The sequence below is a fragment of the Babjeviella inositovora genome (assembly GCF_001661335.1).
Source record: "Babjeviella inositovora NRRL Y-12698 unplaced genomic scaffold BABINscaffold_3, whole genome shotgun sequence".
Classification (NCBI taxonomy): Eukaryota; Fungi; Ascomycota; class Pichiomycetes; order Serinales; genus Babjeviella; species Babjeviella inositovora.
The window spans coordinates 446,402-473,058 of record NW_017566840.1 but is presented as its reverse complement, the minus strand read 5'-3'; the positions used below and the strand labels follow the sequence as shown (position 1 = coordinate 473,058).

General features: G+C 46.9%; 12 protein-coding genes and 1 non-coding gene across 13 annotated transcripts; 6 read left to right on the top strand and 7 right to left on the bottom strand.

The window, feature by feature from the left end:
• Window positions 1–377: 377 nt before the first annotated feature.
• Window positions 378–2,316, top strand: BABINDRAFT_160501 (uncharacterized protein). Its single transcript, XM_019128270.1, has one exon. It carries the CDS (start codon window positions 615–617, stop codon window positions 2,259–2,261), a length of 1,647 nt encoding a protein of 548 aa, XP_018986420.1. The 5' UTR covers window positions 378–614; the 3' UTR covers window positions 2,262–2,316.
• On the top strand, window positions 2,237–3,017 carry BABINDRAFT_119976 (uncharacterized protein). Its single transcript, XM_019126931.1, has one exon. It carries the CDS (start codon window positions 2,335–2,337, stop codon window positions 2,740–2,742), a length of 408 nt encoding a protein of 135 aa, XP_018986419.1. The 5' UTR covers window positions 2,237–2,334; the 3' UTR covers window positions 2,743–3,017.
• Window positions 3,018–3,027: 10 nt separating this feature from the next.
• BABINDRAFT_119972 (uncharacterized protein) lies at window positions 3,028–3,482 on the bottom strand. The gene has a single exon (XM_019126930.1). The coding sequence runs from the start codon at window positions 3,382–3,384 to the stop codon at window positions 3,094–3,096; it is 291 nt and encodes a 96-aa protein (XP_018986418.1). The 5' UTR covers window positions 3,385–3,482; the 3' UTR covers window positions 3,028–3,093.
• Window positions 3,283–4,963, top strand: BABINDRAFT_160499 (uncharacterized protein). The gene has a single exon (XM_019128269.1). The coding sequence runs from the start codon at window positions 3,581–3,583 to the stop codon at window positions 4,850–4,852; it is 1,272 nt and encodes a 423-aa protein (XP_018986417.1). The 5' UTR covers window positions 3,283–3,580; the 3' UTR covers window positions 4,853–4,963.
• A 663-nt stretch (window positions 4,964–5,626) lies between these two features.
• On the bottom strand, window positions 5,627–6,723 carry BABINDRAFT_160498 (dolichyl-diphosphooligosaccharide--protein glycotransferase; the record flags this gene model as incomplete). Its single annotated transcript, XM_019128268.1, has 1 exon — window positions 5,627–6,723. A coding segment is annotated over one exon (937 nt), but the record flags the coding sequence as incomplete, so codon positions are not given.
• A 484-nt stretch (window positions 6,724–7,207) lies between these two features.
• On the bottom strand, window positions 7,208–8,707 carry BABINDRAFT_160497 (uncharacterized protein). The gene has a single exon (XM_019128267.1). The coding sequence runs from the start codon at window positions 8,479–8,481 to the stop codon at window positions 7,363–7,365; it is 1,119 nt and encodes a 372-aa protein (XP_018986415.1). The 5' UTR covers window positions 8,482–8,707; the 3' UTR covers window positions 7,208–7,362.
• Window positions 8,708–9,745: 1,038 nt separating this feature from the next.
• Window positions 9,746–12,038, bottom strand: GFA1 (glutamine--fructose-6-phosphate transaminase (isomerizing); the record flags this gene model as incomplete). The annotated part of the gene is made up of 2 exons (XM_019130973.1): window positions 9,746–11,983; window positions 12,034–12,038. 2 exons carry the CDS (start codon window positions 12,036–12,038, stop codon window positions 9,907–9,909), a joined length of 2,082 nt encoding a protein of 693 aa, XP_018986414.1. The 3' UTR covers window positions 9,746–9,906.
• Window positions 12,039–13,126: 1,088 nt separating this feature from the next.
• Window positions 13,127–13,199, bottom strand: BABINDRAFT_t104. Its single transcript has one exon. It is a non-coding gene; the product is annotated as a tRNA-Ala (tRNA).
• Window positions 13,200–13,823: 624 nt separating this feature from the next.
• BABINDRAFT_160496 (mitochondrial 37S ribosomal protein uS15m) lies at window positions 13,824–14,935 on the bottom strand. Its single transcript, XM_019128266.1, has one exon. It carries the CDS (start codon window positions 14,902–14,904, stop codon window positions 13,882–13,884), a length of 1,023 nt encoding a protein of 340 aa, XP_018986413.1. The 5' UTR covers window positions 14,905–14,935; the 3' UTR covers window positions 13,824–13,881.
• A 248-nt stretch (window positions 14,936–15,183) lies between these two features.
• BABINDRAFT_160495 (uncharacterized protein) lies at window positions 15,184–16,706 on the top strand. The gene has a single exon (XM_019128265.1). The coding sequence runs from the start codon at window positions 15,616–15,618 to the stop codon at window positions 16,657–16,659; it is 1,044 nt and encodes a 347-aa protein (XP_018986412.1). The 5' UTR covers window positions 15,184–15,615; the 3' UTR covers window positions 16,660–16,706.
• BABINDRAFT_160494 (DEAD/DEAH box helicase) lies at window positions 16,482–20,521 on the bottom strand. Its single transcript, XM_019128264.1, has one exon. It carries the CDS (start codon window positions 20,499–20,501, stop codon window positions 16,734–16,736), a length of 3,768 nt encoding a protein of 1,255 aa, XP_018986411.1. The 5' UTR covers window positions 20,502–20,521; the 3' UTR covers window positions 16,482–16,733.
• Window positions 20,522–20,936: 415 nt separating this feature from the next.
• On the top strand, window positions 20,937–21,647 carry GAR1 (H/ACA snoRNP pseudouridylase subunit; the record flags this gene model as incomplete). The annotated part of the gene is made up of 1 exon (XM_019128263.1): window positions 20,937–21,647. The coding sequence occupies exon 1, from the start codon at window positions 20,941–20,943 to the stop codon at window positions 21,643–21,645; it is 705 nt and encodes a 234-aa protein (XP_018986410.1). The 5' UTR covers window positions 20,937–20,940.
• Window positions 21,648–23,359: 1,712 nt separating this feature from the next.
• Window positions 23,360–25,507, top strand: GPA2 (guanine nucleotide-binding protein subunit alpha). The gene has a single exon (XM_019128262.1). The coding sequence runs from the start codon at window positions 23,755–23,757 to the stop codon at window positions 25,132–25,134; it is 1,380 nt and encodes a 459-aa protein (XP_018986409.1). The 5' UTR covers window positions 23,360–23,754; the 3' UTR covers window positions 25,135–25,507.
• The last annotated feature ends 1,150 nt before the right edge of the window (window positions 25,508–26,657 follow it).

Sequence of the window (26,657 nt, the reverse complement as noted above, 5' to 3'; positions counted from 1 at the left end):
GCAGAAATATGACCCTGAAAAGCGCTGCATGCATACAGGCTCCAAACCTCGAAAAATACAGCCACCATTGAATCTTTGTAGTCCATATATGGCAAAGCACTAAGCCTGAGCACCGTTATTGTCTCTCAGATGCGACAGTAGTTTTATAAATGCGTACCTACCGCGGTTACCAGAACAGATATTGATTAATAAATACCTGAGTAATTTATTTTTCTCTCTAGAATAACTTGCAGCGGTGGCAGGCTCGGGCTCAAAAACTCTGCCAAATATAGTAATGTCCCGAACAGGCAATCAAGCGCTTACAGCCCTCCAGGTTATACCTTATCAAATTCTTGGCCAGTATCAGAGTCAGTCCTTTCTAGATAAGTAGTTGGAACGCCAGAGTTCCAAATTTTGAACTTTAAGGTATTTATTCAATCTAGTAAACGGTATAGGCGATCAGAAAGCCTGGTTTCACTCCCCTACCTCCGGAGCGCCACATAAATAATTGCAACGCTCGCCTCCCCTACAACATTTGATCCGCAGTGCAATTCAGACCCATCAGACTGCTTTTGGCCATGAGCAAAAAAGCCAAAGGTCCTCTGAAAATTTTACCGCCAAGAGGTCCTTCCGACATGGCTAAACCCGTATCGGGCCAACGACCTGTATCTCCGAATTCTTCCAAAGACAACGCTGCATCAGAGTCTGATGTCGACAAGGTTGTAAGCGCAACTGGAGATTTCCTGTCCCAGCCGCCATCTGCCCCTGTCTGGTCTATGCGTTCCTACTGGCCCACGTCGTTTAGACCCGGCACAAGCTCTGAGATCAAGGATAAGGAGATTTCGCAGCCAGCCAAACTTCTTTCAAACACTCTTCACAACTCAGACAATCACACTGATGCCATCTTGTTCAAACCTCATATTGCCGGCGAAGAGGTGCCGTCAAATGCTGTAGACACCTCCAAAGCCTCGAACATTATCGTCCCAGAGATAGCCCACGTCTTGCCGAAGTATTCTCTCTTGGGTAGTATGTATAGCTTTGTATCCGAGAAACTTCACACACCCACCAATGAACCCCACTTGTTTCATATGCCCAACCCTACGCTCAAGCCCATTAAGCGCGTCCTCATCATTGGGGTGCACGGCTTCTTCCCCAACAAGTTTTTGAGACCGATCATTGGCCATCCGACAGGCACATCGTTCAAATTTATCGACGAAGCCGAAAAAGCCATCGTGAACTATTTCCATTCGCATGAAGGCGTTGACATTGAGAATTTGGTGATACAGAAAATTGCGCTAGAAAAAGAGGGCAAGATTTTTGACCGCGTGGACTTTTTCTTCAACTTGATGTACAAGTGGCGCGACGATGTGCTCAAGGCTGATTTCATCTACATCGCGGCGCATTCACAGGGTGTCCCCGTTACTACTATTTTGTTGGGAAAACTCATCTCCCTGGGGTTCTTCGAAGGTAGCTCACCGAAACAGAAGATTGGCATCTTGGGGATGGCTGGGATCAACAATGGTCCCTTCTTTGGCATGGACCAGGCATTGTTTGTGAAGTTGTACAAGACATTGGAGAATGAGAGCTTGTTGGAGTTGTTTGAGTTCCAGAAGATGGGGACCTTGCAATCAGCCAAGTTATTGGAGAGCTTGAAGATTGTGATTAACTACAATGTGAAAATCTGCTATGTTGCCTCCTTAAACGATCCCTTGGTGCCTGTTTACAGTGCGCTTAACTTGGAGTACAACCATGCCAATATCTATCGCGGAATCTTTATCGACGAAAACCCATCCACCACCTCTCCGTTCTTGAAAAAGTTGCTCGAAATGAACCTCAACTTGCTCAACACAGGCCACAAAGACCACGGGTTGCTAAAAAATCTCTCCAAGTTCTTGCAGGGGCCTTTAACAGGGTCTGGGCACTCTACCCTCTACGGAGACTCCAACGTCTACCAGTCAAGCTTGCAGTTTATCCTCGAAACAACCACGGGGTCATCCAGCAAAGACAACAGCAAGAATAATGTCTTGGCAATCACCATGGCGTCTGGGCACGAGCAGTTTGAGGCAAGAAAGTTGTCACAGCAAGGCGGGAATCCGTATATCACACCATGGTGTTTACGGGGGATGCTCACCGAGTATGGTGAAACCTACGGAAATAAAGAAGGCACGCAAGGGGAGATGGATCTTGCAGAGTTAGTTGACGTGTTCGACACGTGGAAGCCGGAAGAAAAGAGTTTGAAACAGTTGAAATACTCGTTGAGCGGGTTAAAGGCTAAATTATAGGACTATAGGTAACTATGACGGATACATGCTCCTTTAAAAGTATCATAAACGTAGGGCTTGCAACCATGCATGTATGTTTTATGGAAATATGTCACAGGTCCTTCGTGTGCAGTTGAAACCCTGTTTTAATCAACAGAGACAGAAGCGCGTTCTGGGAATTAAACAGAATAGCAGAATAAATAGACTGACCGGGCGAGATTTGGAGTGGAACGCGCACGGCCTTGACGAAGCATTGCTTCGCTATTTCGCTTGGAACAGAGGGTCGCATAAATGCCCGGTAATCGCGCCTGTCTATGCAGGTTTCAACCAAACCTTAACAAAGAAAGGAGTTGGGGGGGGCCTTAAAATGACAAGCCTTGACGGTGGCATGGCCTCTATCATGAATAGCTCCATCGCCTTTTCCAGTTCTCAACCTACATGTCAACACCTTGTATGCGGCAACCCAGTCGCCAAATATACTAAAAGACATGCCTCAGTGTAGAGCAACGTTTGATAAAGGTTCCCTTACTAGCACGCAGACCAAGCATCTCCCGTGTAGATGGACCTATACAGGAAACGTCTGTTGCATAAACGCGACGCGTTTTCCACGTAGTGCAGCCAGATTTATAAGTGCGCATGCGTTGCACGTGATAAAAGAGCACGCGGTTTCTGCCCCTCCGCGTATAAGTTCACTCTAAAAATGGATAATTTTTCCATTGTAAATCCTTCTTGGTACAATTTTACTCAACCATAAGGTGAAGATAGAGAAAAAGTTTTGAAATTTCCCCCGAACTAGCCATTTTTACCAAGCTGTAGACCCCCAGGGGTAAATCAAAGTGGCTAGAAAAACGCGTTATGATTTTCGCGATCTAGCGGTGAGGACGGGTTTACCTTTGTGATAAAAATGCCCGAGCCTTGCATAATAACCGACATGTCCTCTAGCGCCTTGCATATGAATTTTGTATGGCGATGAAAGATTTCCCATGCACACTCTCCGTACCCTGTGGTCATCAGACATAATTACATAGGAGATCAGCCCCTGTGGAGGCAGGGGGGTGGAAATATACCTGTATGTGTCTGTTGACCTGTGCCCCTGGTTACTAGTGCTTAAAAGGATCCAGTTTAGGCTGATACCGGCGTTCATGGCTGGGCTGGGCTGTTTCCAGGGCCATTCCGTTCTGTTTTTGAAACCTGTCTAGTTTCCAGTATGTACCTTAAATCAAAGCTTGGATAACGTCGAGTTTTACGCCGTTTATATAAATCCATTCGCTTCCCACTTTCCTTCCCTGGAGTTTCAGACACCCCTCCGATCTCACACATATCCATTAAACGCACACACCATGGGTTTCTTTTCCCACAAGGATACGAGCTCCAAGAAGATCAAGAATGCCCTGAAGACGCAAAAGTCCATCAGCAATGACGATTTGACGTTGTTGGACGACGGGCCAGCCATCTCTCCAACCAGACCCCAACACAGCCTTGGAAACAACACCCAGCAATTTTCAAAGAACAGCGCCAGCAATCACCAGCTCCATCATTACTCCCACACGCGAAACGATGCCCTCGAGAACGAACGGGAACGCAACAAAATCTTAGAAAGCCAGTTGCTCCTTTTGAGCGAGAAGATCGCGTTGGCGTACGACAAGGTCGCGCGCACGGAAGAGGAGAACTTTAGCTTGAAGACAAGCAACGAGCAGTTGCTCTTTCTGTTAAACGACGCCATGAAGATGCAAATAACGTCCCAGCAGGGGATGGCGTCCGACGAGACTGCGGTGCGCCACAAGAGATACTCGTCGTTATACTCGTCCGGCTCCTCGAGATTAAGCTTGAACTCAGGCACCCCGTCCACCGTATCGTCGGCCCCACCACACTCGCAGCAAAAGCTCTGCGAAGCGCAGCAAGTTATTGAGAAGCAGGCAGCCTCTATCGCCACCCAGGAATCCCAGATCCGAGACTTGCTGAACGAAAAGGAGCAGCTTATCAACGATCTCCAGCTCGTTACCCACCAGCAAAAATTGGAAAAGATGGAACATCAGACGGTGACTGACCAGTTGAATGAGCAGTTGCAGCAGTATGCCGCCAGAGAACAGCAATTGGTCAAGAAGGTGGGCAGTTTCAGAAACAGCTTGTCGTTTTGTTTCCTCGGCAACAAGGCTTCTGGCCCTGCGGAAGCAATCATTGAGGAAGGGGCCGAGGCGGAATCAACCTTGGATTTCAGTCACGTTCAGCAAGAAACCATTAAACAAATAATTGGCGATATGAACAACCTTGACATTGATTTTCCAGAAACGCCCTTCTTGGGTGGGTACAACAGCGCTTACTCGTCCTGCGACGAGTTTGAAGCGGAGTATTGTAACGGTCAGAAACAGCGGGAATCCGCCCAGAGATTCAACACCTTGAACGTGATGGACTTAATTCCCTCTTCTAACTATCAGACTGGCACCGAAACCAAGTCTGGTTCCAATGCTAGACAGAGTTACTACTTCAGAAGTGAGTCCCCGGACGAAACCTTCAAATCTACGGAGGGATTGAACATCCAGAAGAAGATGAAGGCGTCTGACAGAATCGAGCTAGAGTTGCAAAACTTGAAAAAGTTCTACTACGACGCGTGAGCCTCTACATACGTCTCCTTCTGCATATTCATCCGATCGCCCCTGGCGCATCTGCTCTTATGATTTACGATAACTTAACCTTTTTGTTAGTATTAGAAATGTATGGCTTTTCTAATCTATGTAGCCCAGGTGTATCACTATCAGATAGAGATGCTAAGACTCAGTAGATGGTACGGCCGAGGCGAATCGGTTTATACTTTAAGCCACGAGCCCCCAGAGAGTTTTTCCTGTGAGTGAACTGGTGGGGAGCAGATCTATTAGATATTCTTTCCTGTTAGCGTGTATCGTTGTTATAGCTATGATCTCTTAAACTTTTGGTCAGTAAATTGCTTTTAATATCGCCATTGGAAAGAACAGGCTGATCATTTGTGTCATAGTGGTGACCTAGTGGGCATTAAGGCTAAGCTAGCATTGTCTCGTAGGCAAATAGGGAACTAGACATGTAGTAACATGCAATGATAAGTAAGCCAGAATTTAACATGATAGGTTGGAATAGCCTACGTCATTATTTTGTGGTGTCTTTTCTGTATCACAGAAATGAATTCCCTCCTCTCCGCTGTGGAGCTACTGGTACTGTTTTAACGAGATGTTCGTAGGCAAAGGTGAGGTTGTACCCAGATATGTGGGATATGCAAAATGTTGTAACACGTATCTAGCGATTCATAACGAAGGTTATTGGGGTAATTTCAGACTAGAGCAAAAGCGGCATAAACTAAGCCCTAGGAGTATTCATAGGTTCGGTTAGGGCAGTGACACTACAGATCAGATCGTAATGCTACTAATTTCAAATTGCCTATGTCCATTGGGCCTTTCAACGTATCCCATTGTTTCGTCACTATATTGCCTAGGCAGCATATCTATAATATATATCAAGGTTAGAAAATCCTGTGCAAAACCACGGGGAAATCTGGATTCTTTCCCAAAAAAATACTCGTGAGCACACTGTACAACGCGTACAACGCGACGCAGCACAAAATGGTGACCGCGTTCTTGGTCTTGAGCTGTATCTGGTCCGATGGCGCCTTCTGGATGGCGATCAAAGTCACAAAAAGAGCCGCTAGCCCTAAGTAGATCGCGCCGATGATGAAGATCTCGCTACCAAACTGGTACGAGTATCCGCCGCTGATGTACATGATTTCCTCGTGCTCGTTACGGGCAAGCAACGGAACCAGTTTGATCTTGGCAAAGCTGAAGCCGGTGACAAAAAGCACAGTTAACAAGATGCAGGCGGTGCAGTACACAAACGAGCCCCCCAACTTGTCCTTGAGCTTCGCTGCACGTTTCTTAAGGAAGAGAATAACCGCAAACGAGATGGCAAAGGTTTTAACAAACTTTTGGGTGTCAAACGGCACGTGCACCAAGATACTCGTGGACAAAAGTTTGGAGAGGAAGTCAGCAAAGTGCAACGCAGTCGGATCTTCCGGAATCTTATACCCGAAGTGTTCATCCTGAGGCTTTGTCGCGACGTCATCGGTAGGGCCGTAGATCCAGCAGTGCGGTACCGTCTTCATGTTCATCATGTTGAAGGTCTGCTCATTGACGCTGAAGTCTAGGATGACGAAGAACAACTCTTCCGAGTCCGGTCTCTCCAAGTTCCAGGAAGCAGCTACAGTGCGGAAGCTGGGGTCAAAACTGCCGCATAAACTGCACCCAAATTGCGGATGCACAGCTGTGTATACGGTGGCTAGGTAGTAGTCCTTTCTGGCGCCGTAGAAGAGCTGTTTGAACAAGTGGTCGTCAGCGTGGATGATCCCGTCTGGCGATGCTAGCGCAAGCTGCTTCAACTGCTCCTTCATCAAACCGGCGGTCGCAAGCTGGCAGAGCACAAAGAGTGCAAAAATGTAGCCCAAGCAGGAAAAGTGTTTCATTTGGGGGTGGAATGAAAGGGAAGAATGACGAGGACACCAGACGTTAAATGTAAATAGCCGATGGTTTTCAGGGTATAGGTCACGTGCGTGAGGCGTAAAGATTTAGGTCAGTCCGCGCGTATGTTAAAAGGCAGACACACTATGGAAATCAAGGGCAAAATTTAGTAACGTCACCCTCATTTAAAAAGAAGCCATTGGTTAGTTATGGACCAATTTCAATCTGGCTTTAATTACTTAAATGCTGTTGCCTTCTCTTTTTGTGAGTGACTTCTCCCCAGAGATGTCTGTTTAACTACCCTTTGTGTAGTAAAGATGTCATTAAACTAGACGAGAGTCGGCATTCATTATTTTCTCACCTCCAGTAAGCGGACACCATGGCATTGTATCCGCCTCAGTATATACCACCGACTAACCTTCTCTTGTGTATATCTTACAAGTGAAAAGTATTCTCTTTTAGCTATCTAACAGTATCCATTATTACCTACTAGATATACCACGATTCGCGTATGTTTCCATAGTCGTATTGTAGCCACCTACTCCTTTGTTATTCATCACGACCTAGTTTATCTAATACACCAAGTTGTTCTTTATATAATGTATTAAAATATGCAGATGCTAACCCAAACCCAATTTTTTTTCTCTTTAAATCACCTCGGTGCTGTCCTCCTCTTCGTCATTGTTGATGATAAGGAACGAGACGCAAATGATGACAGCACCAAAGATATAGATGAAACTTGTATGGATCTTCTTGAACCAGATATCGCCAATCATCGCAATTGGGATAGTGGTAGACAACCCCACTGTGACGGTCAACGGAGACGTCAACAACATGGCTTTAGCCCAGCAGAAGTCGCTCACGAACGTGATGAACCCGTTGATGAGGAGAATCTTCCACACATGCCACGTGTTAGGGAGCTCGAAGGTCTCGACGCCGGTGAGATGGAACACAATAAGGGTCGGCCAGAGAAGAACCAAGTTGAAGATCCCCACAAAGCCAAAGAAAACCTTCATGTTCATGTTGGACTCGTCCTTGACCTTGAATTTGAGCAAAATGGTGTACACTCCGTAAAGCAATGCGCCGCCCAATGCTAGAATGTTTCCCAAAACAACAACCATGGTGGTCTTCTTCTCCGCCAGGCTGCTGGCCTCAGGATCGTAGTATGTCACAATCAACACCCCGGTGAAAGACAACACCAAGCCGGCGATTTTCTTGGTCAGGATCTTCTCCACGTGCGCAAGGTAGCCGATGAGAAGCGTGAAAAAAGACGAAGTTGACGAGAGAATGGTCTGCGACGCGACGGAGGTATATGATAACGACGCGTTGGTGACTAGGTTGGCTAGGTACCACAACATGCAGAACTGAGCGCTCAATTTGATCGTCTCCAACAACAGGATGCGGTCGGTCGGTTTCGGTGAGACCGCCAGCGAAACCACAAAGTCGTTGTCGTCAGAGCCGTAGTCAGACGTCTGGTCGCTCAAAAGCGCGCTGGAGTAGCGTCTCTCCTCTTGTAACTTCCTCCAGAACACGCTGAGATTGAAACGGTGCACAATGGCAAACGGCAACAAGTAGAATACAAATAATGCGGTGTTCACATAGGTGATGAAAAACGGCTTGCGGTAGACGTTGGTCTCGAAGAGCTCGCTGATGAAGAAGGACGAAAGCACCCACGATAGCACCACTACTGCAAGGTTCGCTAGCCCGAAGAGCCACTTCTGTCTGGGGGACAAGTCTTCAATGCGTATCATCTTGGGGAAGAACATTTTCGGGGACATGAGACTTGGATAAGGATGGATGTCAAACTGTGGATAAATGAATGTCAAACTGTGGGTAACTGAATATCGAAAACTGTGGAACGCTTGACAAGTGACGGTACGAATAGATAGAATGGTTAAAAGGAAATAAAATGAATGTAGTGAAAGCTCAAGTAGAATGGGAGTTTAAAGAGTATTCTATAAAAGTGACTTCTATGGGAGAATGGGGTACTTTCGTTCCTATGACTACGTCAGCCTTGTGTGTGGAAAGTATGTAGAAATTCCAGTCGTGTAAAGAAACGTTATCACTCGTGACCACAACAAATTTTTCTTACGCAACATTTTGCGCGCCATGCAGGTAAAAATCTATATCGCGTGATCGCCCGTACGCACACATGCGTTGAGCGAACAGGCTACTGGGGATAATTTATGAATGTAATAGAATCATTGAACTTAGACTTTACCTAAGGAGAATTCTGGACTCTTTGGGGGGGCGAAGAGGGCACCTAGGGAATTCGTTGTGTAGACGTACTGGTGGATCGTGTATTACCTAAAAAAAAGAAATTTTGACGATAGATCTGACTCGGGACTGCCGTGTAAAATCCTGCAATTACAGAGGGTACACAGCGACATATCAATTTCGTATACGGGTAAACTGCCCCTTTGTTTGTCTCGATAAGGCTCTCCTGAAGTTCAGATAGAAGTGTACACTGTTAGTGCATGACTCACAGCGTGGATTCAAAGTTCCAGGCCAGTATTCCAAAAGTCGAAGGCGAGTTGCCGCACCCTCGGGTGGCAAAAGGCTGCAGGGTGTATAGATAAGCTTCTCCACTTAGAGTTTAGTCCACTCGCCTAGTTTCTACAAACCCACTAGTCAATCTCAAATGCTGGCTGATGATAGTGACAAGACAGGCGACGTAGACTGGGTGATGGAGACTGATTGAGTACACCAGGCACTTTGAATTTGGAGCTTGAAAGGTTATTTTTACAGTATTCGGGAAAAACGGTCAATTGCTGAGCACTCCCAAAGGATTCTGAGCTACATCCAAATACACGTGGTGTATAACATGTCCTGCCTATGATACGCAGTGTGGCTTGGAATTTCATAAACATGACACAAAGAACTCAAGGAGATATACGCCACATAGCAGCGTATATATCTATAACTTATTGAATCTAAGCTTTTTTTTATAGCATTGAGCCGTATTCGAATAGTATCGAGCTGAGTATCTAGGCCTATCTCATTGGCATACACGTCTCGAATACACTTCTGGCTATAGGTTAATTCCGCCTATACGAACCTACATTGGTTGTCACTACATAATATAACGAAAATAATAAATTGTACGAAGAAACCGAGGTGAGAGCCCAAGAAATAAATAGAACAAGGAAGGCCCTATCCAAAAAAAGTCAAAAATGCATGAAAGTGTATGTTTACTCGACAGTAACAGACTTGGCCAAGTTACGCGGGAAATCAACGTCAATATCTCTACCGACAGCCAACCAGTAACTGATCAACTGCACCGGGATGACGTTCAACAACCCTTGCAAACAGTCCACGGTCAAAGGAACCTGCAAGTTGGCCAAGGCATTGTCCCAGACAGAGTCTCCCTCGTTGGAGATGATAATCGGTCTCCCATCTCTGGCGGTGACCTGGGAAATGGCAGACATGGTCTTAGGGAAAAGAGAGTCTCTGGTGGCAAAGGCAATGATTGGCAAGTGCTCGTCGACCAAAGCCAACACACCGTGCTTCAACTCACCGGCCAACACACCCTCGGAGTGCATGTAGGATATCTCCTTAATCTTCAAGGCACCTTCCAAGGCAGTGGCATGCTGGTAGCCTCTGCCCAACAACAACAAGGACTTCTGGTCCTTCAAGACGGTTTCACACAACTCCTTGATTGGCGCGTCCAACTCTAAGACCGTCTTGATCTGTTCTGGGATCTTCTGCAAGCCCGCAACAATCTCCCTGTGGCGGTCGGTCTGGGAGATACTGTCGTTGGACAAAGAAAGTGCCACCATAACCAAGGCAATATATTGGGAGGTGTAGGCCTTGGTAGACGCCACCCCGATTTCTGGGCCCGCGTTGATGTGAACACCGCAGTGGGTCAGTCGGGAGATGGAAGAGCCCACGGCGTTGACAATCCCGAGGGTTATGGCGCCACGCTCAATACAGTAGTTCAAAGCCAACATGGAGTCAGCAGTCTCACCGGACTGGGAAACAAACACACAGCAATCGTCTCTGAAGACTGGTGGTCTTCTGTCCAAAAAGTCAGAGGCCAACTCGACGGCCACTGGAATCTCGGTCAACTCCTCAAAGATGGATCTGGTGGCCAAACAGGAGTGGTAGGATGTCCCGCACGCGATCATGATGATGCGTCTGGAGCGTCTAAGGGTCGGCAACCACGACTTGACCCCACCCAAGGTAATCTGGGAGTTCTCAAAGTCGATTCTGCCTCTCATGGTGTTGAAGGTGGACTCTGGCTGTTCGAATATCTCCTTCTGCATGAAGTGCGAGTACGGACCCTTCATGATCTGGGCCAACTCAAGTTCCAAGGTCTGAATGGATCTGGTGGCGGAGGCGCCGGACTCTCTCTTGGCTCTGTGGATGTGGATCTCACCGTCGTAGATGTGCGCAATATCATCGTCCTCCAAGAACATCACCTTCTTGGTGTGCTGGATAACGGACGATGGGTCAGAGGACAAGAAGAACTCCACTGGCATTGGCGCGCCATCCTCGGAAAGGAACGCTCTCGACTGGGACTGTCTCAAGCCAGAGTCGCCCTGAGCCACTGGAAGAAGGCCCAAACGCTTGTTTTGAAGGGTCTTGGCGGAAACCTGCTCATCCGTAGTTGGGAACTCGACGTCCACAAAATCCACCTTCAACGCCTTTTCAGACTTGACACCGATCAACAATGGAGAACCCTTTCTGGTAGCACACACCTCGTTGGGGTAGAACACCGACTTGACCAACAAGCCGTAGGAACCCTCCAACTCAAACAAAACCTGCTTGGTCAATTCGTTCAAGTCTGGGTCGTGGCCATTCGCCAAGTTGGTGTCGTACACGTGCTTAAACAACTTGGCAATGCACTCGGTATCGGTCTCAGAGTCGAAAACGAAGCCCTTGCCCTCCAACAAGATCTTGATGGCCTTGTAGTTGGTGATGATACCATTGTGGACGACAACGAACTCGTTCTGCGGGCCGGAAGATTGTGGGTGGCAATTCACGGTCGCTGGTTGTCCGTGGGTGGCCCACCTGGTGTGGGCAATACCAACGTGGTTGGTAAACAAGGTGGAGCGTTCTGGGGCGCACTGGTCGATCTCAGCCTTCAACGAGGCAACTTTACCGACGGCACGGAAGATGTCAACCTCACTTTCGACGTCGCCGTCAATGGCCAAACCGGCAGAGTCATAGCCTCTATATTCTAATCTGGAGAGACCCTCGATAAGGTTATCGATGATCTCGCCTCTTTGCTTTTCAACCAAGTAGTTGACGTAACCGAAAATACCACTGGGAGGTGTTAGTACGTGTCGCTCTGAAATGGCATTGGCTGTACTTACCACATTATTAAGTCAGAATTTGGGTATGAAGATGGGGAAGCGAAAGAAGAAAAAGAGGGGCGGCTCTGATCTATATATAGTAAAACCGCGTCGATCTGACCGAACAGAACCGTCTCCGATCGCGTAGGGTAACTGCCTCTGTGTCTGAAATTTATTTATTTTTCCAGTCTGTACCACGTATGCATAGTTCTATTTTAAGCAACAGAGGGGCTGTACTTCACACTTGTGATTGTTTTCACGCTTCTATTGAGCCTCTGTAAGTCTTTGGGTTATTAGTGGTCATACCATACTACCAGGTAGAGAAGATTGTTTTCTGAAGGTGGATTTTAGTGGATGTTTCTCATTTCTGGCTGCCTTCTTCATTTTTTCGATTCGGTAACCGAAAGATAGAAATCCTTCTCTTGCTATTATTGCCTATTTCGGGTCTAAATTGTCCTCATGTGTGCATCACGTGTGTGTTTATCTTATTCCAAGATAGGATATAATTATCCCTGTGTTATTCACGTGACTTAGTGACATGTAGCTCTTAGTCAGATTGCCTGCATGTAACGTCTGGAAACGTTTGTACGTTGTGCCAGCTGGAGATATACTGATTAATTACAACGCAGAGATAGGAATACGTACGGGACAGTATTAATATCGGATGATAGAAAGTGTAGAGCTCTCTCTATTACAGACTGATATTTCTGCGTACAGCCATCGAAGCTATATTTTTTCTGTAGTTTATTAGTTCAGGCGCACCATAAGCGGTGGGCTGCGTTGTTTTTCATGCACAGGACCGCAGGCACTGTTCGACGTTGAAATTGTGGATAGTTTGCCAAGTCGTAGATCTCAAAATTCAGGGTCACACAAGGTGGGTGTATTCCGCTGATCCTGGATCTGTGTCATTTCTGTTTTGGCATAAGAATTAGGCTGGTTTTCCGCGTCTGAAGCACTGTCTGCCAAGTCAGCTACGGCAAGCGCGAAAATCGGCCAACCTACGTTAACTGGACATGTCTTTAAACGGCTTAGAGTCCTATATGTTATCTTTAGTTTCCTCGGTCTTAGTCTCTTGATGAATTTTTCATTGCCCTTCAAGCAAAAAAGTATTCAATGGACGAGTCAGGAGTCGAACCCGAGACCTTTCACATGCTAAGCGAACGCGCTACCAACTACGCCACACGCCCTTGATTATGGTTGAATGTCAGGGTTCCAGCGCCTGTTGGTATTCCGGTCGGGGGGTTGTAATCAGTCATTGATTCACAAGTTACTTATCGTGATCTTCCACAAAAATAAAGATAATATTAAAACCAAGATCATTCTTAGATCTGGAAAACTACTTCCTTATATAGCTTTCTTCGGTGCCTCATTTGCTTTATGCTACAGGATTAGTTTCAGATACTCATTATCAAACAATCCTAGTAGCCTCAACTGGAACCTCATAAGGTTCCTGAAACAACTCTCTAACTCTGACATTGAAAATAATAGTCGTTGGATAAATAGAGAAAATATAACTATTCCTCTGGCTGGGAACGCTCCATTTAATGAGCCATCCAATTTCTCCTAAAAGTTCTGAGCTCATTACCATTATTCCAAGCAGTTTACCAAAATCATTCCGAGATCTCCCACACATACATAGCTTCGAATCAGAGACACGTTAAAGACCCAAAAAGCACAAGGTCCCACTGCTATGCTCCCTCTCCAGTGTGGCAGAAGACCATTTTTTTTGTGCAAATCAGAAGCACTGACAAACCGCGGTACAACTTCATCCTTCCTTCTACGATCCCATCTTACTAACCACTATATTATTTATGGTCCAAGTCGTATATATACATGATTGGATAGAGCTCATCCATCGGCAGTCACAGCCTAAGCTCTTGGCTTGGCAGCTTCGGCCTCCTCGATAACCTTGGCCTTGATCATGGCCTCGACACCAGCTCTGTACTCGGCTTTCTTGGCGGCCTTCCAAGCGTCCTTGTCCTTGCGATTGGCAACCTTCTTGTGGAAGGCATTCACCTCCTTGAGGTGCTTTCTGGCTCTGGCATCCCTGCCTTCCTCGTGCGCCTGATCCATGTGTACAAACTGCTCCAACTTCTTCTTAATGGTACGGTTCTTCTCCTGTTGGTTGTTAGACTCCTTAACAAGCACTCTGTCACCGATCAACTTGAACTCCTGCATGTATTTCTTGTCCATGTTGAATTCCATATGCACAACCTGATCGTTTAAGCCCAATTTGTTGATAGCCCAGTAGTATCTCTCTGGGTTGTCCGTCTTCAAGTATCTCAAGATAGTCTGTCTGGCCTGCACCAACATTCTCAATCTGCGGAGGGTGTACTTGTCCTTATGCGCATGCTGGATGTGACTAACCATGTACTGGATCTTGATGGTCATGATGGCCGCTTGGACCTCTGGGGAACCAGTGTCTCCGTCGAATCTCTGGAACTCGGCTCTGGCCAACTGAATGGCCAATTTCTTCTGGTCAGCCGCATTGGCATTTTGCATGTGTAAGATTCTGAGGATCGACTCTCTCTTATTAGCCTCCTTCGCGAAGATTTCTGGCGCCAACCCGTCGTCGGTCTTGTCTAATTTCGCCTTCGCAGCGCCAAACAACAACTTTTCCACGTTGGAGATCTCGAACCCCTTTGACAAAACGTGCTCTTCTTGCAACTCGGCCTTGATTCTGTTGGTAAATTCATTGTTTGGGGTCCCGAGGATCGGGTCGATGGTCTTCTTGCTGTGTTCGTCCAATGCCAACTGTCTCAACTTGTTCAATTGAGCTTTCCTAAACGACTTGGTTGCCTTCTGCGCCTTGGTCATCACCGGCGGGATGAAGGTACGCTTGAACGTAAGCTGAAGTGGCATCGCCACTGTGTTCATCGAGGCTCTCAACATGGGGTGATGGCTGTGATGGGTTGTAAAAGCTAGGGCTAGATCACCTTAGAACTGTAGAAATATTGATGTACGCTGAGAAGAAAACGAAAAATTCCAGGCCGGGTAATCTCACGTAATTGGGGAAAAAACAGTTCGCGGAAATAATTTTCGGAGATAGTTTCGCGTAATAGTCTTCCGTGACTTGAAAGCCTGCCTCCCTGCCTCCCTGCACCGCGACTCAAGCAATGACCCCTCAGTGTGCTTATCCGATGCACTAAATGGCACACATAAATATTTAGCCTTTATCGGAAAAACGGAGGCCCCCCCCCCCTCTGCTCTGTGCGGAGCTCCCGCGGTATAATATTGCCTACCACTTATCTCAACTCCCAATAGAGCTTCTTAGCCGTAATTTGCAACCGCTAACGTACAGTGAACGACCGTGATGCCCAATGCTCCCTTGCCGACACTTTTCCGTTATTCCGGGGATAATGCACAGCGGAGTAAATCGTGGACATGTAAGCTTAGTCAGCAGTCAATCATTAATGCCACTATTCCCTTTATCCCGTCGCCAACCGCTAATCCCCCCAATATCAATGGCCTTTTTTTCAACCTCTATTTGTAATCGATGGCAGCTCACGCCGATACGGAGTAAGGGCCTGCGTGCGTATAAATATGCAAGCCTCCCAGGGTAGTATACGTTCCCCCAAAGTGTAAACTACGTAACACACTAAAATGGTCTCTGAATTACTGGTCGAAGAGAAGATTAAACGACAACTTGTGCTCTTCGCCTCCACTGGCTCCACCTTTCGTGGTGTCAAGAGCGAAAGTGCCTTGGCTGCCATCGTTAGCTTTAACCACTTCCTGAAGACTTCCACCATCGAGAACTTGGTTGCAACGCCCGGGCGCAACGACTCCTTGACCACCGTTTTGAACGGCTTGAGGCCATCCTCCAATCTCCCAAACTACGGCAAGATCTATCTTGATACCCCACAGGCCAAGGCGGTGTGGATTGTGGAGGCCGACAACAGGACGGCCGAAGATCCAATCGTGTTCTATTTGCACGGCGGTGGTTTCGTCATGAGCACTGGTCCCACCCAGGTCCAGGGAATTTTGAACATCTACGAGGCTGCCAAGAACCCTAGGTTATCAGTGTTGGCCGTAGAATATTCTCTTTCCCCTGAGGCTACATATCCAATCGCCATTTCCCAGTCCGCTTACGTCTACAACAAGATTGTGGTTGAAGAAGGGAACAAAAATGTCATTCTCTTGGGCGACTCCGCTGGTGGTAACTTGTCTATTGTTTTATTAAAGCACATTGCCACCCCTATTGCTGCCATTGAACCTAAGCTTCCGGCCTCTTCCAAGCCAAAGGCTGCTATCTTGTCCTCCCCGTGGTTGGAACTCTCCCCAGAGCGTGCCGGCTCCTACGTGGAGAACGACCAAAAAGACGCTCTCACCGTTGATATCTTGCAGAAGTTTGGTGTCGCCTACCAACCAGATGAGCAATTGAGAAAGACCCTTCCCGTGAGTCCGGTGTACTCCAAACCAGAGGATTGGGAAGGTGTCATGCCAGAAAAAACCCTCATCATTGGGGGCCAGGACGAAGTCATGGTGGACGACATTCACAAGTGGGTTAACATTGCCGGTCAACAGGTTAACTTGCTTATCGAGCCCCTCGGAGCCCACGATACTTTTGGCCTCGACTTTGAAGACCCAGCTACGTACAACGAGAGATTTAGCTCAGTAAAGATTGTGAGCTTCTTGTCAAAGCTTTAGGGCACCTTCGGTACCACTTTACTGGACATAGAGTATCTAGCAACAGAATTTTATTTTATTACTTGTCTTGTAAGTCACACATCTTTCTCTTCGGTAACTCTCTCCCTGGTCATTTGGTACACAATCTGCCCAAACTCCTCCAACCCATCCATGGTGGTCACCTTGCAGCTCTTACCGCGTTTCTTTCTCGAGTTGCATGTTTCACCCAATACCAACCCCAACCGATGTTTTGGTCCGAAGCTCTTGAAAATCGACATCAAGTTCAGCTCTTGGTTTAAGGCACTGCGAAGCTGCGTGCTTCCTAGCACGTATAAGCCAGTCCTTGCCCTACCGATCCCAGTGAGTACCGATCGGAAATATTCCTCCTCATTAACCATAGCCTTGGTTCTCACGAGCGACAAGATCACAAAATCGTTATCCAGGTCTTGGTATCCCTTAACCGTTTTCACAGTAGGCCAGTCAAACTCAAAATCTGAGGTTGCCTCCGTCTGGATCACTCGCTTCCCACATCTCCGAGCTAAAATCTCCTCAATAATAAGCACTTGGCCAACGTACGGGGTCAAGATTGTAATCTTTTCCGCCGGATATCCAATCAAGCGCATGTACTGATACATCGCGACCGCATATTCAGCTTCTCCAATATTCTGATAAAATTCTGGCTGAGGCTCCGACTCGCCCTGTCCGTTGAATTCGCCCACATCGATAAATTGGGACACTGAAGCGAAGCCAGGGTTGGTCGCGGAGACTTCCTTCCTTGCCTGAAACCCTCCGTAAACCTCAGCGTATGAGTCGGAGATTTGAGAACGCGCGCGGAGCTGGTGAGTAAATTTGAGGCTGACGACACCATTGCGGATGAACCTGGACATTAAAGATTGGTCCAAATGGCCAGTAGTCTTTACAACTGAGCTGTAGAAGGAGGGTCTCTGTGATACCGTGTCACCGAGCAAAACAATACTCTGTAAGGCATCCGGGTTCTTGTTGAGGGAGAGAACGAAGTAATGTTCAAGCTCTGACATCTGAGTGGATTCATCAATGATGATACTGTTAAAATTTGAGGTAGACCCCCTCAAGAGACCTTGGTTCTGAAGGAACATATCCATGGAAACACCAACCACCCGGGCTTGATTCGTCATATACTCAACCCTGCCCTCACGGGAAGTCAAGGTTTGGAAAACGCCACCGTTGGCCACAGAGTCAAAGAGATCGTTGAGTTTTCTGTAGCATTCAACAACGATTCTGAGCGACAGGGCGTACCCCTTTTTGGTAGCCAAATACTCAGGAAAAAAAGACTTGAACGGAAACTCTTCAAAAACCACCGAGGGGGATTTCTCTCTTTCCTTGAGCTGAGCCAAGAACCGCTGCCACGCAGGTTTGACATGTGTATCGTAGAAATAACCCGCGGATTCGCAAGAATTACCGTGAGCACCATCCACTTGTAGCGACTCTGCGAGTCTCTGAACTTCTGCAAGCAACCTGTGAACCGAATTGGCAACGTACTCCACAGAACCAAACTTCCCAGCCGCGGAAAGGCCGTCGTCAATCTTCAATACGAAGCGTCCATCCATACCCAGTGCCTCTAAGTCAAAGAAAATACGGTTAAGCGTCCTCTGCGACTTTGTCACAATCAACGTCGCGTGGTTCTGGTTGTTCAAAAATGATGTGTAGACGATAGGAGCAACAGTAGATGTTTTTCCAGTGCCTGGGCCCCCTTCAATCAAGGTAAGGCCCTTAGTGGAGCCTGCAACAATGGCCTTCCGCTGCGCGTTGTAACGCATAACGGTAGGCGGCTTCTTCTCTAAAACACTTTCAACATACGACTGAACTCCCACCGTCTTTTCTTCGTGTGACACTTTAAGCACATATGGCGGGGAAATGATATCACGAGGCATTGACCCTGTTTTCTGTCTCTTAGAGGGTAATTCACTGTCTAACACAAGCGCATAGTCTTGGAATGATTCCTCCACATCCTTCATCGACGCAAATGTAGAGTGGTACTTGACCCACCTTGCTGCTCCCGGAGACGGCATTCTGTTGGAAAAGCCCAAAAAGAGACTGCTGAACCAATCGCACAACCCGCTGGTGTCCTCGCCGGTTTGAATAGCCATCAACTCCGCAATAATCTTGGAATCCTCCTCGGAGTCCGACCGGAAAACGTAGTTGATATCCTTGTATGCGCCTCTGTCTGCAGAAAATTGCACGGGGTCAATGTCAATGTTCAAAACCTTCACGTTCTGTTGTTTCTGGTGGGCAACGCTCTTGATCGTGGCTGCGCGGAATGTCTTCAACCCAAGCCGCAAGTTGCGTTCCGCATACTGTGACTCTATTGGTCTATCCAACGCAAGCAAGTATATCATCTCACCCGTTTTCATTTCCCACCTTGACTTGGTTTTAGTAAAGTCAACTGTGAGTTCGGCAAAAATGTTTTCTGGGACGGTCGGGCTCTTACCCAGTAGCTTTGGTAACGTTTCGTTCTTGAGAGTAAGATTGGTGACGCGCGCAATTCGCTTTGACTGGCCCTTGAAATTCCCCAGTGCGTCCATGGTCTTCAACTGCAACCGACTAAGCGTCTTGGAGAGGGTCTCAGACATACGGTACCGAGATTCAATGGAGAGGAGGCGCATGTTGCGGTACAAAAAATCAGACGTGGAAAGGTATTGTGTTGCTAACAGAGGTACCGGTGTGACTCCTTTGGCAAGCTCGGAGGTGGAATACAACTCGAAAACGCTTGTCTCTGAGGGATAGATGGGGTAGGCTTGTAGTTCTGAGGCCACATCCACCACCAGGGAATAGTGCTGGGCAATTGATTCTAGTATGACCCCTTTGTTTTCGGTAAACCTTTCGTGGATTATAATCTCCGATAAGGCACATATCTTCTTCAAATCAACAAGAGAGACCGCACCGAGGTTTTCTTTGAGGTACAGGGGGGTCAAGTCCGATGGTTGGCACAACACTAACGTTTGCAACTCAGGAAAATGCTCGTACACCATTTTCTGAAAGGCGTGGAGCTTCTGTGTGTACTCCTCCTTCAAGGCATCTGTATTTCGGGACTCGCCGCTAAAATCGTCGACGGGAAAGTACATGGTGTGTTCCAAGTCTGCCAAGAGCTGGATAAATACAGAATCCGTCTGGTCGCTGGCTTTCAAAAGCGCAAGATAGTTCATCTCCTTGACGAGCGTGTTGGTAAACTGTCTGGTAGGAAGCTGTGACAAGACGGCAGTGAGAAACATAAGCAAATGAGACGAGTAGGGCTCAGACTCAACCATGGACTCGCTCAAGACATTGTACAACCACGAATGCTTAATCATCATCTCAGACTTTTTTTCCGGATCAGCTTGGTTGAGCTGGGCCAACAGCCCTTCGTACTGTTCCTCAAGGCCGTACCTGGCGACCAAGCTGGGCGCGTGGGGCAAGTTTCCCCAGATAGAGATGCTGAAGAGAGGAGCAATCTGCCTCCTGATCAGCATGCTATCAATATTGTTGAGCAACGTATGCATTGTAGTAATTAGATGAGTCTTTTGGAGCACCGACAACTGCTGGTTAAACAAGATCAACAGCCGGAGCACAAACTCCTGTAGCTTGTCGGGCTCGGCCACTAGCCGGCTCGGCAACCGGCCCAGGATAGCAATGAGAGCTGAAATCGACTGGATATGAGTATTGGTGGCGTCTCTGTGAAAAAACCTCCATAGGTAGTTGTCTAAGTAGCGGGCGCTGCTCAAGAGCTGAATGGCGTCGGGGTCGGGCGCTGTAATCCGTTCGTAGATATCACTAACAAGCTTGCTATCCACAGCCGTGGCCTTGGAGCTCTGATTCCACAATTTGGCCTTACTACTAATATCAATCATGTCGTCTGGGTTCACAACGTTCTTTCTTCTCAACTTGCAATCAATTAAATAAACCCAGCGGCTCTTCTATCCTGCATGCACACATATCTCTCAAGCTGTAGTCATAAAATGGCAAGCAAATACCCCCCGAAAAAAAACTCTAAACTTCAGGTATAACTTGATTAAACCTATCGAATTTTACCTTGTTAAAACCACTATGGCACTAAAAACCTGTTTGAACACACACCAATTAAGCGCCGCGGTGCCGTTGTATGGCAGTCGCTCTTAGTATCCTGCACGCCTCAGCCACCGGGTAACACCCATCGCATGAATTTTTTTCTCTGAAATTTTTTTTTTCTATGCCATGCAGAGAGATCACGGCAAACGTTATACATAAAACGCCTTTCTTTGTTTACGGATTTTCCCTTTTTCTCTCATCCAACTATTTTAGCACTACACAATGAACAGAGGTAGAGGTGGTTTTTCTTCCCGCGGGGGTCCATCCCGTGGTGGCTTCAGCAGAGGCGGCCGTACCGGTCCATCCAACTTCCAATCCGGCCCACCTGACGCTGTCTTCGAGATGGGTTCCTTCATGCACGCGTGTGAGGGTGACATTGTCTGTCGCTCGATCAATGTCAAGGTTCCATACTTCAACGCCCCAATTTACTTGGAAAACAAGACTCAGGTCGGTAAGGTTGACGAAATTTTGGGTCCATTGAACGAGATCTTCTTCACCGTCAAGCCAAGTGAGGGTGTCCAAGCTGCCTCCTTCAAGGACGGTGACAAATTCTACATTGCTGCCGATAAGTTGTTGCCATTGGACAGATTCTTGCCTAAGCCAAAGGACTACGGTCCAAAGCCACCAAAGAAGAAGGGCGGTGCCAGAGGTGGTGCCCGCGGTGGCTTCGGCGACAGAGGTGGCCGTGGTGGTGCCAGAGGTGGCTTCGGTGCCCGTGGCGGTGCCCGTAGTGGTTTCGGTGACAGAGGTGGCCGTGGTGGTGCCAGAGGTGGCTTCGGTGCCCGTGGTGGTTCCAGAGGTGGCTTCGGTGGTGACAGAGGTGGCTCCCGTGGTGGTTTCGGTGGCAGAGGTGGCTTTGGTGGTGATAGAGGTGGCTTTGGTGGTGATAGAGGTGGCTCCCGTGGTGGTAGAGGTGGTCGTTTCTAAGTGCGTAATTGAGCTCTTAGGGGCTTAATTGCCTCTTTCGGCCATTACACAAGCCTTGCACTAGTCCATTCGCATCCGTTTCATGCATCCCGCCTTGCCCTGTGCTATTAATTCCTTACTGAAGTAGGGGATGGTAGTGAATGGGCTACTCACATTGTATTATCTCCGCGTTCCTCATTTTCTTCATGTCAACGAACTAAATTTCTTTTTTCTTCACAGCGTTTGGGTTCCATTTTTATTCTTTCATCTTCGATTATTTTTTTGTCATTATATCTATCCTATTTACAGTCACTCTAGGTGTTTGTTGTAGCTGAAACGTCTTGTATTTTATCGTAAGAGCCCCTTAATGTTGGCACGAATCGTGTTCATGTGTATGATTTGGCGTGGTATACTGCCCATGAGGATCCATTAGTTCCGTATTGGTTAGTGGTAGCACTTGAATTTTGTTATGGTTCAAAGGCGCTGAGATATTATTTCGATTAGGGTATATGAGAAGACAGGTGTACCTATTAAACAAAACGGTGGCATGTAAGAGTTGTAGTGCTGGAAGGCTACTTGTAGTCTCCGCAAACCATTTAAGATTGTCTATCTGTTTATAGCCTTTTGTGTTGTACTTGAAAGATCTAAACGCGAATTTTTAGGTTTCTTGGTTTATAGAATACATACTGTGTCGTGTAGATTAGGTATTATCGAATTTGGCTTCCTACGAGAGATCAAGAAACCCTATTTATATACATTGTAGTGCACGCTTTTATGGGTATTTAACACCACTCCTAAATGTCAGACGGATCAAAGCAAAAGGATGTATATTTGAATATCTAATCTCAAACCTAGCTCATGTTATGTCGGGATGATAATAACCATGCTATCATTCATAATTTGTTGAAAGCCCTCAGTCAGTACTAGTGCTTAAGCCGTCTCCGGGGTTAGGAGCACGCCCAGGCTGTGGGCTCGCAACGGGCAATTTGTACCATAGGATCGTAGTGGGCTGCTGACCCAATAGGGCTTGCATTTAAAGGATTTAGAGCCGCTACCACCGACCAAGTTGCCATTGGTGGTACTTTACGAAACCAGACTTTTCCATTGGCTGTTTTCTTCCCTCTCAAAGAGTCTAGAATCCGCCCCTGTTTAGCATTTGTGGACGGATGTGCTGCGTAAATTGATATTAAAGACACTGGCCTTGGCTGCTTGATATGGCTTTAAAGCACAACAGATGAGACCGTGTAGCTGGCACACTTTCTTTCCAGACCGTCGTTTTACCTTGGAAATGAGTATGTATAATTTGACAGTGCGTTTATATAATGTGCCACCTTACAAATATTTATCCTGCGATCACCGACAAAGGCCTTATCCTGCCGTGTTTTGGGAGTTAAGAAATCTGCAATGCAATTGCCGTACAGACGTCCGCGCAGATGTCTCTGTTGGTGAGAATAGAACCCTCACCGAATACCTAGAGGCTTGTACTTATGAGCTTATAGTGCCTCGTTCCGTATGCCATGACTCTCATCCAAGTAGTACGCGTGTATTTTTATAGCGGAATATGAAGGAAACTATACAAGCTTACGGGGCTTTCCTTTTTGTTTTAAGCTTTCACGCAGCCAAAATGCCGTACACGGAGTTAAAAAAAATTGCACCAACCCGATACAAGCCTGGGGTTAACCTTAAATTATGAAGAATCAGAGAATGTAAATCATTTATATCAAGTTGGAGGCAGATTATCTTGGGCGATCACCTAATAGGTAGTCACACAGCTCGTCGGTGAGCAGTCATAGGAACAAACCGGTGTGCATTCTGCATATAAGGAGAAAAGCAGCCGCTTCTTTGAAATTCTCCTGTCTTTTTTAGCCAATGTGTGACCTCCTTACTTGCTTTACCTCACTTCTATATTTACTCTTTGTTGTTGCTTCGCACGATTGCACCCTTCTGGACCTCCAAGGACAGGCTATATCTGCTGCAAATACATTTCGATAAACAAAGCACCTTTGCTCGAAACATACACGGGCACGCCGAAACCAACTACGTCCACACTTCCGCTTCTCTCTACTTCGCTTGCGATACACCTAAGCTCGAATATTTCATCTCCCAAATATTGAAAAAAAAACATCAACCATGGGTATCTGTGCATCCAAAGACGATAAGACGAGCGCTACTCCTGGCCAAACTGGAAGAACCGGCACCACGGTTCCCCGCGAGAAAAAACCAGTGACCACTGCCGGCGATTCCCCACTTTCCGGCCTGAAAAAGGCGTCAGTTGGCTCTCTGCAGCCACATACCGTAAGCAGTACCGCTGGTAGCGGCATTTCTCCTTCTGCGAACGGGACGACTGATGCCAAGGACCCGCACGCCATTTCTGGATCCCCTAATGACACCCACAACGACAATACCCAATCCCCACATGACAATTCCCTCGCTAACGGCACTGCTGGCTCAACTGCTCCGAAGAAAGAGATCAAGATCTTGTTGTTGGGTTCCGGGGAATCGGGAAAGTCCACTATCATCAAGCAGATGAAGATTTTGCACCAGAACGGGTTCAGCGACGAAGAAAAGGCCGACTATAAAACCTTTGTGTTTAGAAACATCGTGGAGTGCGTGCGAAACCTTATCAGTGGTGTGCGCGACATCAAACCGGAATTGATTGCCCCTGGTGGCAAGATTGAAGAGGTTGGTGAAGAAAAGGCTAGCGATCCTGCAATTCCGAGCTCCTTGACGAACGTCATTTACAACGACGATATCGAACAAATCTTGGCCTACGAGCCTCCGGTGGATCCATCGCTGCCGTTTGACTCTAAGGTTGCAGACAAGATCCTTGCCTTCTTCAAAAACAGCAACATTCAGACGTTCATCACACAATACAGATCGGCATTCTACTTACCAGACTCTACAAACTACTTCCTTGACTCCTTGCCCCGCATTTCCGCCCCTGACTACGTTCCGGACGTGACCGATATTTTGCGTACCCGTAAGAAGACCTCTGGTATCTACGACACCAAGTTTCAGATGGGCGGTGGCTTGGATATCCACATGTACGACGTCGGTGGACAGAGGTCCGAGCGCAAAAAGTGGATCCATTGCTTCGATGATGTCACCTTGATCATTTTCTGTGTGGCTTTGTCCGAGTACGACCAGGTCTTGTTGGAGGAAAACTCCCAGAACCGCTTGGAAGAGTCATTGATCTTGTTTGACTCGGTTATTAACTCCCGTTGGTTCTTGAGAACATCTGTGGTGCTATTCTTGAACAAGATCGACGTGTTTGCCGAGAAGTTGCCCCACTCGCCCATGGAGAATTTCTTCCCTGATTACTCTGGCGGTAACGATATCAACAAAGCTGCGAAGTACATTTTGTGGAGGTTCAACCAGGCAAACAGATCCGGCTTGAACATCTATCCGCACGTCACCCAGGCCACCGATACCAGTAACATCGAATTGGTGTTCGCTGCGGTGAGGGAAACGATTTTACAAAACTCCTTAAAGGACAGTGGAATTTTATAATGAAGAGCATACGGAAGTGAGTTTCATTAACATGTGATTCGTCGGGTGCTTGTTTATTGTTTCGCCGGCTAGTGGCTGACGAGACCCGTGCGAATTGAGCGTGAATATTTAATATATGTTAAAAAGTTTGAGAAGGTTACGAAATAGGTTTCTTGGCCAAAGAGATTCCTTGGTCAAATAGATAGGTCTCACCGATTAAAATTCGGTTTTCTTTATATATCAAACTATAGGTAGAATGCTATTGTTGGTTGAATGAAATCTCAAACAGTTGAAGATCGATCCCAAACTTTGGAGAAGCGATTATACTGATATCCATAGGCCGGCTTTCTCGGCCTAAGCTTTGCCTAAGTTTTATCTAAGCTTGTCTGCCTAAACTTTTCCTGAATTACCCCATTTTAAGAATGTAGTAACTTATGTAAACACTGCCCATGGTCCACGGCTAAAGCTCGGAATCGGCATTTGTCTGAAACCAACGGGTAACGATTCACCTGAGTCTTATTCGGAACCTCGATCCCACCCTGGATAATCGCGCATGCATGGTAAACGGGTGTCAAGAGGATCACCGAGGGGTATTTTAGTCCCAGAAACTGCTTAGCTTTAAATCCCTCCCTTACAAAGACGATTTACAATTCGAATGGGTTACGGTGATGTAACTAGGGTCATAGCCGTGCTTTCTTTTTTTTTTCCAACGCTCAAATAGCATCGTCACACTGATGATCAAATACCAATGAATACACCCTTAAGTTCGATCAGGCCATCATTGCCTGTCTTATATACTGCACTGACATTTTTTATCAAAAACTATGAGCTTTATGGGACTGGATGAAATATTAATAACGGGGAACACAACCTAAGCCAGAACAACAACAAGAAAAAAAGAAATACTTGAGCTATAAAAATGTTCTGTTTTAAGTTTGCAAAGACAGTGCTCCAATGCAGATAAGTCAGCCTTGGATTTCCTGAATCGGATTCCTATGCCCGACAGTATGTGGCGCATAGTGTCACTCTAGGAGGGCACGTTTCTTTTTGTCTACGGGAAAATCGCTCGATTACGTAATCGGTGCATACAAACCGGTCTAGAAGTCTCGAGAAGTGCGCAGGTTTCCGAACGTGCCACCCTTATCGTGCATGACTACATGTGCCAGACGCCACCTGTTTGCATGCACAAACTTTAATTAGTAGGTGAATTTACACCCCCCCGTGTTATTCCCTCTTTGTGCGTTTTGCGTGTACAGCCTTATGCTATTGCGCCACCCCCCTAAATCCCCTTTGTCAGCACCAGCCGTTCTCCGTAAGACTCCGACGGTATAAATAGTCCCAAGTGCCGCTCTATTTGCAAGTATCGACGCTTTTACTTTCTGTTCATTACACATTCTATTTTCCCTTTTAATAGTAACATACAATATGCAAATCTTTGTGAAGACCTTAACCGGTAAGACAATCACGTTGGAGGTTGAATCTTCGGACACTATCGACAATGTCAAGGCCAAGATCCAAGACAAGGAAGGTATTCCACCAGACCA